Source organism: Pristis pectinata, chromosome 17, assembly GCF_009764475.1.
Source record: "Pristis pectinata isolate sPriPec2 chromosome 17, sPriPec2.1.pri, whole genome shotgun sequence".
NCBI classification, from domain to species: Eukaryota; Metazoa; Chordata; class Chondrichthyes; order Rhinopristiformes; family Pristidae; genus Pristis; species Pristis pectinata.
In genome coordinates, this window is record NC_067421.1 from 7,956,934 (window position 1) to 7,970,423 (window position 13,490).

The 13,490-nt window shown below is 49.3% G+C and overlaps 1 protein-coding gene across 1 annotated transcript in view; it reads left to right on the top strand.

Moving 5' to 3' along the window:
• Positions 1-9,789, top strand: part of wu:fi75a02 (uncharacterized) — a 53,810-nt gene extending 44,021 nt beyond the window's left edge. The window contains exons 6-10 of the mRNA XM_052032039.1: positions 421-507; positions 1,596-1,764; positions 2,754-2,887; positions 2,975-3,046; positions 5,597-9,789. Of these exons, the coding sequence (XP_051887999.1) occupies positions 421-507; positions 1,596-1,764; positions 2,754-2,887; positions 2,975-3,046; positions 5,597-5,858 (724 nt within the window). The 3' untranslated portion in view covers positions 5,859-9,789. The remainder of the gene's footprint in view (positions 1-420; positions 508-1,595; positions 1,765-2,753; positions 2,888-2,974; positions 3,047-5,596) is intronic.
• The last annotated feature ends 3,701 nt before the right edge of the window (positions 9,790-13,490 follow it).

Genomic DNA, 13,490 nt, shown 5'->3' on the forward strand with positions numbered 1-13,490 from the left:
TTTCATGAAATGAAAGCCCTCTTTCACAAACTCTTCCTATCATCTATTGACCGCTGTGTGTGAGTGGGCTTGTGCTAAATGGCCTGTGCAGTCCTGAAATTGCCATGGGTGCAGGAGATGACTGGTGCTGTGCTGCCTTGACAAGTCTCTGATGCATGTGTAAATGAAGTGGAGGGGTTCTCTTCATCTAACACTGTTCATAGTTGGAGATGAATGTCTCGGGCCACAAAGCGATGGTGTGCTTCCTGTGGTTAGACCTTTTTTTGTCTTTGTGTCAGAAGGTTCCCAAAGCCCCTTGGAGAAAAGTTGAAAGTCCTTCCTGACTATAGTGATTCTTTGTGGGGAAAAATCTTGCACCTTTTCAGCTCGATCTGTTAGGGGTGCATTTGTATGCGTAATAACCCATGTTTGTTTGTTCAGTTACCTTCCGCCCTGTTTGCTCACTGGGAACGGAGCCAGTGTGAGTGAAGCAAAGTCGCTGCTACTTCAACAGACCAGTAAGAGAAGGCAAGTATCAGAACTACCCTCATGGACAATTAAAGAATAATGGTCTTGGTGAGAGAAAACTTGCACCATAAATGTGGGTGTTGCTGTTTCAGGATGCAGGCTGGGGGCTGCTGTAGAATCCCTCCAGTTAACGATCTGCCAGCCAGGCCCAGTGTGCTGAGGCAGTCCTTGTCTGCAGGGGTGATTCCCTCTCCTTAAATGCTGCCGATTTGTAATTCTCTGGCTCATTGACAAAGAGTGGGCTTCCTTCCCAAGTAACAGATTGGATTCTTGCCCTGAATAACTGCCCCCCCACCCCCCCAATCCCCCATTCATGATATAAATGTAGATTGTTTAATGCGGTGGTAGCTTCATCTAATGCTACAAAATTCGAGTGAGTACTGGAGTCTGAGCTTGGCTTCCAGGAGTACTGGTTGATCTTACCTAGGACAGTGTGTGGGTGTGACACCGTGTACTGGAACCCAGCACAAGGACAGGAGCAGCCACTGTGTTCCAGCCTCGGGTCACTGCAGTGGCCCCTGAAGGGGAGGGCTGCTTGGCGGCACATTGCATGAGGGGTACATTGGATTTGGTGGAAGACTTTCCCCGTTGGTCAGACAGGCTGGACTGGGCCAGCTTGGTCACCAGGCGAGGTGGTGATGCCAAGAGTGTAAGATATCTTTTATTAGTCACCTGTACATCGAAACACACAGGGAAATGCATCTTTTGCGTAGAGTGTTCTGGGGGCAGCCCGCAAGTGTCGCCACACTTCCAGCACCAACATAGCATGCCCACAACTTCCTAACCTGTACGTCTTTGGAATGTGGGAGGAGACCGGAGCACCCGGAGGAAACCCACGCAGACACAGGGAGAACGTACAAACTCCTTACAGACAGCAGCCAGAATTGAACCCGGGTTGCTGGCGCTGTAACAGTGTTACGCTAACTGCTACACTACCGTGCCTGCTGGGAGTATGGGATGGGGTATTGTGTTTACTGGTGACCATTGGTAGTGTATAAGTTTTGGTGTATTTTGTTTGAGGATTTGGTATTCAGGGTGTGCTCCTCCTAAAGGAGGGAGAACAATAATCTTTGTCTGTTTTCCCTCAGTCATCTCCAGCACCTGAGTTTTGCCTGCATCGTTGAGCCCTTCCTTGCTTTGCCAGATCCACCTACCTCATCTGCAGAATGCACTGTTGCTGACGCCTTCCCCGCCACCTCGTCCCCCATCCCCAGCATTACTTACGCGGAAACTCAACTACACACTGAGCAAAAAGAGGCAAGTAAAGCTCGTCCTGTAACGTGTCCACCGTGCCTGTTACTGTGGGGGAGGGAGATCTGGAGTGAAGTGCGGTGCAGGAGGGAAATAGAGGAAAAATTTATGGTGGAATTCAGTAACTCTTCCGCCAAATAGCTGGGCATCATCTGAAGTTTTGAAAGAGATTGGTGGAGTTTTCAGCAAGACGGGAGTACATCCATCCCTCAAGCTGGTTCTGCTGTTCAATAAAATCTCAAGCGATCCATACTCGATTTGATTTTCCAGACCTTTGATTCACTTCCATGAAGTGGAGAAAAGCAGTTAAGAATAGATGGGCTCTGACTGGTTTCAGGGCATGTCAACGGGATGGCAAAACAGGATAACGTTGCCCATGTTGGAAGCTGTATGTGACCTGGTTAATTTGAATGTCACTTTCTGTGGTGTCATTTCTTTGTAACAGTTTGTCCATCTGTCCTACCTTGGTTTTCAGTGCGTTAATGCACAAGTGCCACTGGTCTGTAAGCGAGTGGACTGACCATTATTGAGCTCTGGCCGGATCCCAACTGGAATGGATCCGGGCACATTGTGTACTGGGAACCACACCTGAAGGGATATTGGCATTGATTCACCAAAACACACTACTGGGGTGAAGAGCTCAGTTGTGAGGAGAGAAGACCAGGCAATCTGAGATGTTTGTGGTTAGGGTGGACAGGGAAACATTCACCTTGGCTGGAAGGTGACCAATGCAACAATTAGGGCCATGCAGGGACCCGAACGTTAATGGAAGTCTAGAACCCGATCGGCCAGAAAGCTATTGAGGGTGAGAGGTCAAATGAAACCTTCAAAGCTGGCATTGATCGTTTGTGTTCTGTTGAGGGAGCCAGTGGAGGGGGAATGGATCTCTGCAGCAGGTCAGCCATGAGCTGTTGGAATGGGGGAGGGTGAGATGGACTGAATTTGTTCCAACGTGTCGTCCCCTCATGATGCCCAGCCTTGCCTCTGTTCCTCAGGACCGTGCATCCCCGAACAAGCCTGTCAGCAAATCGAAGGAATCGCTGAGGAAGGTCTCCCAAATCCGAATCCGGAAAACCATCCCCAAGCAGGACACCAACCTCACACCCATGGGGTTGCCCAAACCCAAGCGGTTCGTAAGATGTACCCAGCTCTGGCATTTATTCCTCCATTTTCTGGAGATTTTGATCTTTTAATTGTGGACCTTTCTACTTTCTAGATTAAAGAAAAAAGAATTTAGTTTGGAGGAGATATACACTAACCAGAATTACAAGTCACCATCTGCACACAGGTACGTCTCAGGGTGAAGTTTGCGTTCCTCTGGGTTTTATTCAGAACCCACGTTCTGAATAACGTGGGTTATTGAACTTCCCCCTGCCCCTCACCTACACACGAGGGGTAATTTAACCTACTAAACCTGCACACCTTTGGGATGAGGAAGGAAGACCACAGGGGGAACGTGCAAACTCCACACAGACAGCATGGGGAATCAGGATGGAAGTGTCTGGTGCTGTGAGGAAGCATTGTGCTTGGCGGGGTGGAATGGAGAAGGGTCCTCCTGCCTCGGTGACTGGTGGTGTGGGAAGGTGGTCCTGATTGAGGCTGGGGCCAGAGCACCTTTTCTGACTGTTGGCTGAGGTGGGGAGAAACGGATGCCGGGGCTGGCTGGAATCGATCTTGAACTTCGGGGAGAGTAAATCCACCGTCGTGGTCCTCGCCTGGAGTCTGGTTCTCCTCCCTTCTCCCAGCTGCCCTGTCCAGGGACATCTGGCTGTCCCTTCAGTAATGTAGCCTTTGGTGCCTTACCCCTCCACCGCTCGTGACCCACTTCCCCCTGGCTCGGCAGGTTAGGGAGCTTTGAGGAATGCTGGAGAAAATCTGGTAGCTGGTGGTCTCCTGGGAGCTGCAGTTTCTTGACCAGTCACAAGGCTGCGTTTTGGATTTCGTGGACTTACGTCACTTAATTGCTTCTAGATGGTTCAGGTTTATGGTGTGGGCAAAGGCTTTCTGCAGAGGTGGGGAGAGTGGGAGGATGGGAGTTGCTGCCCCCGTCTGATGCACTGGGTCTGGATCGTGGTGGAGTGGGAAGGGGAGCGAGGTGTGATTCCTTTCCCTTCGGAGAGGGCAAAGAAATGGCAGAATTCTCCTCATCTATTGGATGCTGGGCAAGACCGCCTTCACCCTTTTTGGGGCTGACCAACGTCACGTCACAAGTAGCCGGGCTTTGAGAGAACGTGACTTGCCTCCTTGTACTGCGGCTGAGAATTGCTGCTCCCTTCTGTGGGCAAGAGTAGTCGGTGTTTCACAGGCTTCCCAGGGGACGGAGCAGAGAGCAGCAATACAACACCGGCCTCGTTGTGTTAGTTGTCATTGTCTTTTGGGAGGGGATATTCTGGGGGCACCAGTGTGCAGCACGCAATACTGGCCCTGAGTCATCCCAAACCATCGGGGGCGGGTGGGGAGGAGCATCAGATCAGTGGAGTTCTCACTGTGACCTGCACTCTTGTGGAAAGGTGTTACCTGAAGCAGTACAACACATACTTGTACACAGCAGTTGTACAGAAGTTTCAGCTGTGACTCGGATGCCCTCTTGAGTCAGAGTTTTGGGTTCAAGTCTTTTTTTTCCAGAGACTTGAGCACAAAAACAAAAGATCATAATTGACATGAGGTTGTTTTGGCCTGTCAGACTCTCACCAGCTTCCAGCAGCGCCATCCAATTGGTTCTGTTCCCCTTATTTCCCTCCACATGCCCACCAACTTACCTCTTTTTTTGTAATCTTAAAGTTAATATCTTTTATGTATATCCTCACAGCTCAAACCCTTACAGGTAAAAAGAAAAATCAGTACTATATAACCAAGACAACTTGCCACTTTTTACAGTATTTATTTGAGCATGAGGACAAATAATCAGAAGTGGTGATCCATGGGTGACGCAGCATTTCAAGAGACGTTCATGTCTACTTGCCAGCACCGATGTTAGCTTTAGCTGTACCACAAACTTTCTTCATTCTGTTCTTTCGTTTCCTTTCGCTGTTTCCTGGAAACGTTTTTTTTTTCCTCTCCAGCAGAACGTGCCTTGTTAGCCTGCACTTTGGTTCATTCTTCTTGGTGTAATACGAGGAATCGTAGACCATGGCAAATCCTGTTGTTCTGCCACCACCAAACCGTGTCCTGAAGCCAAAAACGAACACAACATCTGGTGGTGTACATTTTTTGCCAACTTTTCCCTGATTTCTGTTTTGGGAACTGTAGGTTTGCCAGGGTGGAGGACATCAGCAACCATTTGCTTGTGTTGGAGCAAGTGGTTTGTCACCAAGTCCCCTTTTGGTTCCTGTACAGTTTACCTTCATTAGGGGTAATCTGCAGCAGCCAATTACCCCACTGGCACATTGTTGGGATGTAGGAGGGAATGCTCAGACAACGCTCGAGGTCAGGATTGAACTCAGGTCACAGGAGCTGTGAGGCAGCAGCACTCACTGCTGTGCCACCCCCAAGAGAAATGAGAGCCTGATATCCATGTAGTTCTGAGTGCTGCACTATTGGGGTGTGGATGTAAACGTTCCCATGGGATTATTTCTGAAAGAGTCGGGAGTTATCCCTGGTATCCCGGCCGATGTTTGCCCCTTACTCAGTAATAGTAAAAGACGTTGTGTAGTGGTGGTCTCGCTGCTGTTTGTGGGAGCTTGCTTTGCACAAATCAGCTGCTGCAGTTCCCCCTCAGAACAGGGAATGTGCTTCTAACGCACTGGACGTCCTTAGAGGGATGTAAAGATGCTTCATAACAGCTTGACTTTTCTCCCCCTGTGATTAATTTGCGCTCTCGCTCTCTCTCTCGCTGCAGCAAGTACCTGGAGACTATTTTCGAAGAGCCTGTCCTGAAGAAGGGCTCGTTCGTCTGCACCAGCCTCCAGAAACGCAAGCGTCTTTTAGAGTTCCAAGACTACACGCTTCCCCGCAAGCGACGAACTCACGCCGGAGTGAAGGTCCCGAGCCGTACCCGGGGCAGGAAGGCCAGCACGCGGGAAGAGGAGGTAGATTCACTGCTCGTCCAAAAACTCACTGAACTGGAAGCCTTCCTGGCTGGAGAGGATGAAGGCCTCTGATGGATGTAACCTGTTGGGGTGTGTCCAGGTCTGTTTTCACTACAGGGGAGGTTGCACTGTGTGCATACCTCTTTAGGTTTGACTGGGGAAAGAATAGCGTGGAGTTTGTAGGCTGCTGCATGCTTTGTTTTAAATGAGGCATCACAAAATGGAGGTGGCAAGTCTTAAAACAGCCTCCTGTGCAAATAGCACTGCCCCACTCCTGCTGTGAGTGTGCGGAAGAAAGAATATTCTACCTTTATTCAGAAGGCATTTGTGGAGAATTACTCAGAACTAAATGGGACATCGGTGAGATGAAATTCACCTTGCGCTCGCAATCAAATGAAGCTGCTTCACCCTCCTACCAACATTTGATTTGCTGCAAACCAACTTCTTATCACTCTTGAGGAGAGAGTGGCTTAAGCAGAGAGCATCTTTTAATGTTTACAGGACAGTAGATCTGAATTTCACTGGTCTAGGCTGGATCCGTTGTGCTTTTTAGGGCACCACCTCCTAAGTGTTTTCTAGTTGAGTGTGGTTTGACACAGGATGGATGCTGATATTTTTTTATATACCTAAATATCTAGACAACTTGAGCCTGAAGTGCTAAAAGTAAATATTCCAAAGTAAAGACTGACTGTGTCTGTGTGCCTGTCTGTCTGTCACCTCCAGAAATGCAAGTAAAGGTGAAAATGACCAGCGAGAGGACAACTGATCAACCTGCAGGCTTTTCCCAGTAAGAATGACCTTTGGGGTCAGCATCAGCCTTTAGCTGCGGAGGGTGTGTGTCACCAGAGAGTGGTGCTGCACCACCACGTGGGTCGTGTGTGTGTGTTTTTTTTAAACACTGGCAAAATGCTTAATTTGCATTGGTCATATGAATCAAATTTACAATTACTGCAGATTTAATTAACTCAGTGCTGTATTTTGGTAGTGTATTGGCAATGACTGACCTAACCAGAGTTAAGTGGATGTGTAGATCTCATTAGTACAAATGAGGGTTTGTAATCCAGCATGCATGGAAAACTGAGGCATTTACTGTATAAACACTGCACCTTAAGTCCTGAATGCTCACTAAAACATCATAAAATTGCTGCATTCCCAGCTGTGCCGCGTTCTCCTCCAGAGGTAGTGGATTGAAGGTTTGACTCTGCCGGTGCTGTACAGGCCACCCTGTTGGAGATGCTGACATCTTGGGGTGGGGGTGAGAGATTTCACAGTTGTAGGAAACCTGCGTCGTGGCCAATGTTAAAACGTCAGCCAACAGGTGAAGTAGCTGCTGCACTTCTGGCATTTCTTCAGAGAGAATGGGCCGGAGCTGTGAAAGGCATCTCTTAATCCAAGTGCTTTCTGTAACTGCACGAGCTCTCGCTCTCCCACATCAAACAAAAGTATTGTGTCTGATCAGCCCCACTGTGAGTGGGAGCTTGGCCAGACTGCTTGAATTATGCCAGGGAATTCCAGTAAGAATGAATGTGTGCTCCGATCAAATGGCCTTCCAGCCTAGGGTCAGCCTTGACTTGTTTAACAACTGTGCTGTGCTGGTACTGTGGGCTGCTGAATGAATGAGTTAGAATAGGACAAGTCTTCTGGACCCTGTCCATCCACGGGGGTTTCAGGTGCAGGAGATGGTGGTTCCCTTTCAGGATACTTGTAAAACTGTCTCCCTGCAGCGAGATGGTAGGAGAACAGCAGTCGGTGTAAAGCTGGAATGTAATTCTCAACTCTGGGGCTTGCTTCCAGCTTAAAGAACTCGCATTTATGCAACTGTTGTACTCTGGGAGTGTCCTGGATCCTTGTGGCCAGTTGAGTGTGGCCACTGATGTCATGTGGGAATGGTGTGCCCAGCAAGGTTCTGCAAGCTGTAACTGAGACATGACTGATCACCTGATCCAATGACATTGAAGCAGTAGCTCAGCATCAAATGCAATGAGTTATAACGTGTGTGGCTGCAGTAGGTGCAAATTGCTCCAGTGATAATTAATTGTCATGTGAAATCTTAATGCCTTTGCATCTTTGCATGCCCTGCACAAGAGAGTACTGATTGGTCTCGGTTTAGTACCATTCAAAGGCAAGGTATCTGAGAGTGCGGCACTCCCTTCCATACTGCAAGGAACACCAGCTCGGGTATGTTACAGCCTCTGCGCGCCAGTTGATGCCAACAGTATCCTTGCAGTTGTAGACACCTGATGCTGGGAGATCCCCACCCTTCCTCTGCTCGGGTGCAAGTTCCATCTGGTGCAGTCTCTCAGCTGGGGTTGGCTCACTGGGACGGTTGAATGGTTTACAGAGCAGCGGGAGTTGGGATTCCCTGAGATCACCGCTGACCCTTCCTGCATTGACTCCATACCTCACTTCCCTGAATATCTGAGCACCTGAGCCTCCACAGCCCTCTTGGGGAGAGAATGCCGAAGGTTCACTCCCTTCTGGCTGAAGAAATGTCTTCCTCGGTGTTGAATGTTCAGCCCCTTATTTTTCGATTGTGACCTCTGGTTGTAGACAGCCTGGCCAGGTGGAAACCTGTCAATCCTCATCAATTCCTCTTTTAAACATGAGAGTACGTGTGGAATGAGAGGAAACCTTTAACGTGAACCAGCAGGTAGCTGCTGAGAAGTGGAACGGACACCTCAAAGAGTCCCTGTCAGGGGACACTTAGTTTAACTGTTACTTCCCTCTGTTGCCAAGTGGGTGGTTGCCAGTGATGTGAGATTTCCTCATTGGTTCTGAACTGAGGTCATTACCCTTCCTCTCTCCCCAGATGCTGCCTGACTTGCAGAGTATTCCCTGCACTTTTACTTTCTCCTCGCAGGCCCCCAGACTCTGTACAGCCTGGGTTGAGAATGGGATCACACCTATTTCTTGGAGGTTTGTTTACAGAACGATGTCCATGTGCTCCGGGGGGGGGGGGGGGAATGACCTGTTCACTCACTCGCACATCCTGTTAAAGCAGAAGTCTATTCCACGTCACTGACCAGAGTTTGCAAACTGTCTCATGATGCATCTGGAGCACACCAACACTAACCTTTTAACTTTGTGTGTAGTCTTTTAAAGTACACTGTGAACCTGATTTTTTTTTTGTTTCAATAGCAAACATTTCCTATTTAATGTGCATGAAATGAAGGCGAGGGCAGTCAATAGAGTTTAACCATCTATAAAGTGCTTCTGTTTACCCCTTGATGTTTCTCTGCATCTTAACATGCCCCAAGTACCCCTGGAGGGAGTCGGATGTAACCTCTGCACTGTGCACCAGGTTTTGAAATAACTCTCTGCCTAGTCCCCAGACCTGATGCCTCCAGGAATAGTGGTGTGTGTAACTTTCACCCTGCTGTGCTGTTCGTCGCTGCCTTCTGACCTTGCGTGCCCTCTTCAGTTCTGGAACACGCAGTCACTCGAGCGTTTGAATGATTGCTGACTGTTTTGCCTCTGGGGTTCTGAGCTGCCTCGCCTGCTGTACCTGTCCAACTGGAGCCGTGAAGCGGGCGCTTTTGATTCCCAGCCCAGGGAAAATTGGGGCGAATGTGAAGTCTCCAGTGCAGATCAGTTAACACAGCAGAGGTTGGGACCAAGTCTATGATGCTCCAACCAATGCAGAGGCTCCAGTCATTGGGAACCTTTTCCCACTTGTACGCACGTGCGTCTCTGCTAGATATTGTACTCCATCTCTTTGCTGCCGCCTTAATGCTGTTATTGGAGGTTCTGACCTTTGGTTTGATACCAGGGACATTATACCTCGTGGATAGTGCTGGTTACTAAGTTGGATTGGTCTTGTTGATCAGAATGTCGTGCATTTGACCAGCTTCTAATCCATTATACCGCTTTATTGTAAATGCAATTAACTGGTACCTTTTGAGTACCTGAGTGATTTGTGCACCCTCTATGTAGATCTTCTATTGTGTTCTGTTCAAGAGTTCTCCTGTATATTTTCGATGACACTAATAAAAATGTGTTTTTTTAATTGTTTGTCTTGTTTTGGGGGGGGGGGGCCTGAGGGCAGTGAGGTTGGCACTGGGGGTGCCCCTCAGGGTGGTTTGGGGGGGCAGTGAGGTTGGCACTGGGGGTGCCCCACAGTGGCGGGGTTGGTGTTGGAGGGGCCCATGGTCTGGGTGTAGGAACCACTGAGGAGGATGCCTGTGAACCGTTTGGCCCACTGAGCATATTCCTGCTGGTGCCTCAGCCCCCCCTCCAACCCACAGATCTGCTCTGAACTACACCAGTGTCTGGGGAGCTCTCTGTCTACACCACCCTCCCCGTGGGCAACTATTTCCGGACACGTCCTGCCTCTCGGTTTAAGGTTCCCTTGGGCTGCGAGCAGTGGGGAAGGGAGGAGAACTAGTCAGGGACGGGCTGGAACTGTTGAAGCTGAAGTCAGAAATCCGATGTGGTAAAAGTTAAATTCGTTGTGGAAGTACTGAGACGTTGTACTTTGCAGCTGGTTTGGGAGGGAGGGCGGCCCTGCTTTCTTGCCGGCCTTCACCTGGAACTGTTGGGACTATGGCTCTGCTGGTCTGGATAGTGGTTTAACGTTATTACATTACACACTGCTCGGGTAACAAGCTGGGTGTGAATCAAGATGCCCGAGGCTGTGAAACCATGAATTCCTACAACTAACATTAACCATGATGCAGGGTTCATTCACTAACATGATGAATGTGTTGTGACTGTGGGTTTTGGCAGCCCCACCCTAAAGCCCTTCGTGCAAATACCATTCCCCTCACAGAGTGGAGGTGGGGCATCAGTGGTGGTGCAGAGAGGCAAAACTGGACTTTTAATCAGCAGTCAGGGGCTCGATAAGTTTGTCATCGATCAGCCGACCATGGGCATGGCAGTGTCCCTAGAGTGCATCAGTGACAAGCATGTGTGGTGGGACGGATGGGGGGCCCATTGCAGGCAGTGATCCCAGCAATGCGCCGATTGCAGCTAGCTACCCTTGATGCTGCTGTCGCATAAAACAGTGCAGCTGCAGTGCCGCGTTTGAAGGTTAAATAGGACTCTTTATGGATGTAAAGGATTCCTTGGCGCTGTATTGAGGAGGTCATGAATTATCCCTGGAGCCTTTCTCCTTTAAGATCAGTCTTTCATTAATTGTGGGAGCTTGCTTTGTACAAACAGTATTAAGCACATCATTGGTTGTAAAGTGGGACATTGATTTCTTGAAGGGTGCACTACAAATACAAAACTTCCTTTCACACTGTCCTGTGAATTACAAAGATAAGACTGAAACCAGTTACTTGGCCTAACTGCTCGGTGTACCTGCCTCTTCCCAGTCTGTGGAAACTAATGTTTGCTTTGCGTTTTGTTTGTCTGTCCCATCAAATGTATCTGGGCTTCGGCTGTGACCGTGTTTGTGGTTGAGAGTTTTGCATTCTAATCACTGCCTGGGTAAAGAAGTTTTCTGCAGGTTGCTTGCAGAATTTCCAGTGACAGTCTCCAGAGCTCCCTCAGTAAGTCGTCTTGGGTGCTGTGAAGCACAGAGTGGTAGCTAACTACAGGGCTTTCACTATAGTTGTATATTGGGTTAATTTGGGGTCAGACTCAAAATTCTGACTAGTCTGAATACTGTGTTTGTAAGATGATAAAATATAATCTATTCCACCCAGAAGCAAATGGAAGGCTACCAATCAATTATTTTCCGTAGTGTAGTTCAAAGGTGTCTCCTGCAAATGCATGGCCAAGTTTGGTAATGGGGTACAAGGAGGTTAAAGTTGTGTCCACCACCCTTGATCTCGTGAGACCACAGTCAGTGCAGATCAGTAATAACGTCTCCTCGCTGACAATCAACACAGGCACACCTCAAGGATGCGTGCTTAGCCCACTGCTCTACTCTCTCTACACTCATGACTGTGTGGCTAGTCACAGCTCAAACGCCATCTATAAATTTGCCGATGACACCACTGTTGTTGGCAGAATCTCAGACGGTGATGAGGAGGCGTACAGGAGTGAGATAGATCGGCCGGTTGAGTAGTGTCACAACAACCTCGCACTCACCGTCAGCAAGACCAAGGAATTGATTGTGGACTTCAGGAAGGGGAAGTCGGGAGAACACACACCAGTCCTCACCGAGGGGTCAGTGGTGGAAAGGGTGAGCAGCTTCAAGTTCCTGGGCGTCAACATCTCAGAGGATCTATCCTGGGCCCAACACATTGATGCTATCATGAAGAAGGTACGCCAGCGGCTCCACTTCATTAGGAGTTTGAGGAGATTTGCTATGTCACCAAAGACCCTTGCAAATTTCTACAGATGTACGGTGGAGAGCATTCTGACTGGTTGCATCACCGCCTGGTATGGAGGCTCCAATGCGCAGGATCCCAAGAGGCTGCAGAGGGTTGTAGACTCAGCCATCTCCATCACGGGCACAACCCTCCCCGCCATCGAGGACATCTTCAAGAGGCGGTACCTCAAGAAGGCGGCATCCATCACTAAAGACCCTCACCACTCGGGACATGCCCTCTTCTCGTTACTACCATCGGGGAGGAGGTCCAGCAGCCTGAAGACCCGCACTCAATGATTCAGGAACGCTTCGTCGAGCACCTTCACTCCGTCCGCCGCAACAGCCAGGACCTCCCGGTGGCCACCCACTTCAATTCCACATCCCACTCCCACACTGACATGTCTATCCACGGCCTCCTCTACTGCCACGTCGAGGTCGGATGCAGGTTGGAGGAACAACACCTCATATTCCGCCTTGGCAGTCTCCAACCTGATGGCCTCAAAATCGATTTCTCTAACTTCTGGTGACCCCATCTCTTCTTCCCCCCCCCCCACCACTCCTTTGTCTTCCCTTATTCCTGTGGCTCCCTTCCCCTGCCTTGATGACCTGCCCATCTCCTCCCCCATCTTTAATTCCATGGTCCACTGCCCTCTCCTACTGGATTCCTCCTCCTTCAGCCCTCAGCCTCTTCTACCTGTCACCTCTCAGCTTATTCCATCTCCCCCCACCCACAACCTTCCCCCTCTCACCTGAACTCACCTGTCCCCTGCCCGCGTGTGCTCCTCCCCCTCCCCCAACCTTCCTATTCTGGCTTCTGCCCTCTTCCTTTCCAGTCCCGATGAAGGGTCTCGGCCCGAAACGTCGACTGTTTATTTCCCTCCATGGATGCTGCCTGACCCGCTGAGTTCCTCCAGCACTTTGTGTGTATTGCTCACGTCATACAAGTCAGTGATAATAAATCCGATTTTTGAGTAATGAGGAGCAAGGGAGATGCTGGAAACTCTCCACAGGAAGCTCCCACAACTTCCTGGCATGTGGTTGCAATCTGTGTCCATCTCCAGCATCACAGCTGTTTCAGGAGGCATTGAAGCTGAGGGACCTTTGCCTCCCTTTCAACTCTGAACATGTTCCATACATACTGCACTGTGTGTTCATGGTGATCACTCATTCAGGCTACTTTTGAATGCATTGTAAATCAGTCCCGATTTAGGAGAAACATTCCCTGCTATCCCCATCTTTAGTGGATATTTGCCCAGACTAAACAAAAAAAAAACATTCAAGGATGTGTTGCTTGAATTCTTCAAAGAGTTGGTGGTTACGTGTGCAGGTTAAGATATTTGGGTGCTTCAGGCAGTTTGACAGTAAAGCATGTATTCATGTGGAACAACCGAGATCTGGGCAGAGCTGAGGGTTCGAGTTCTCCATTTATCTTTGGGAGTCAGACA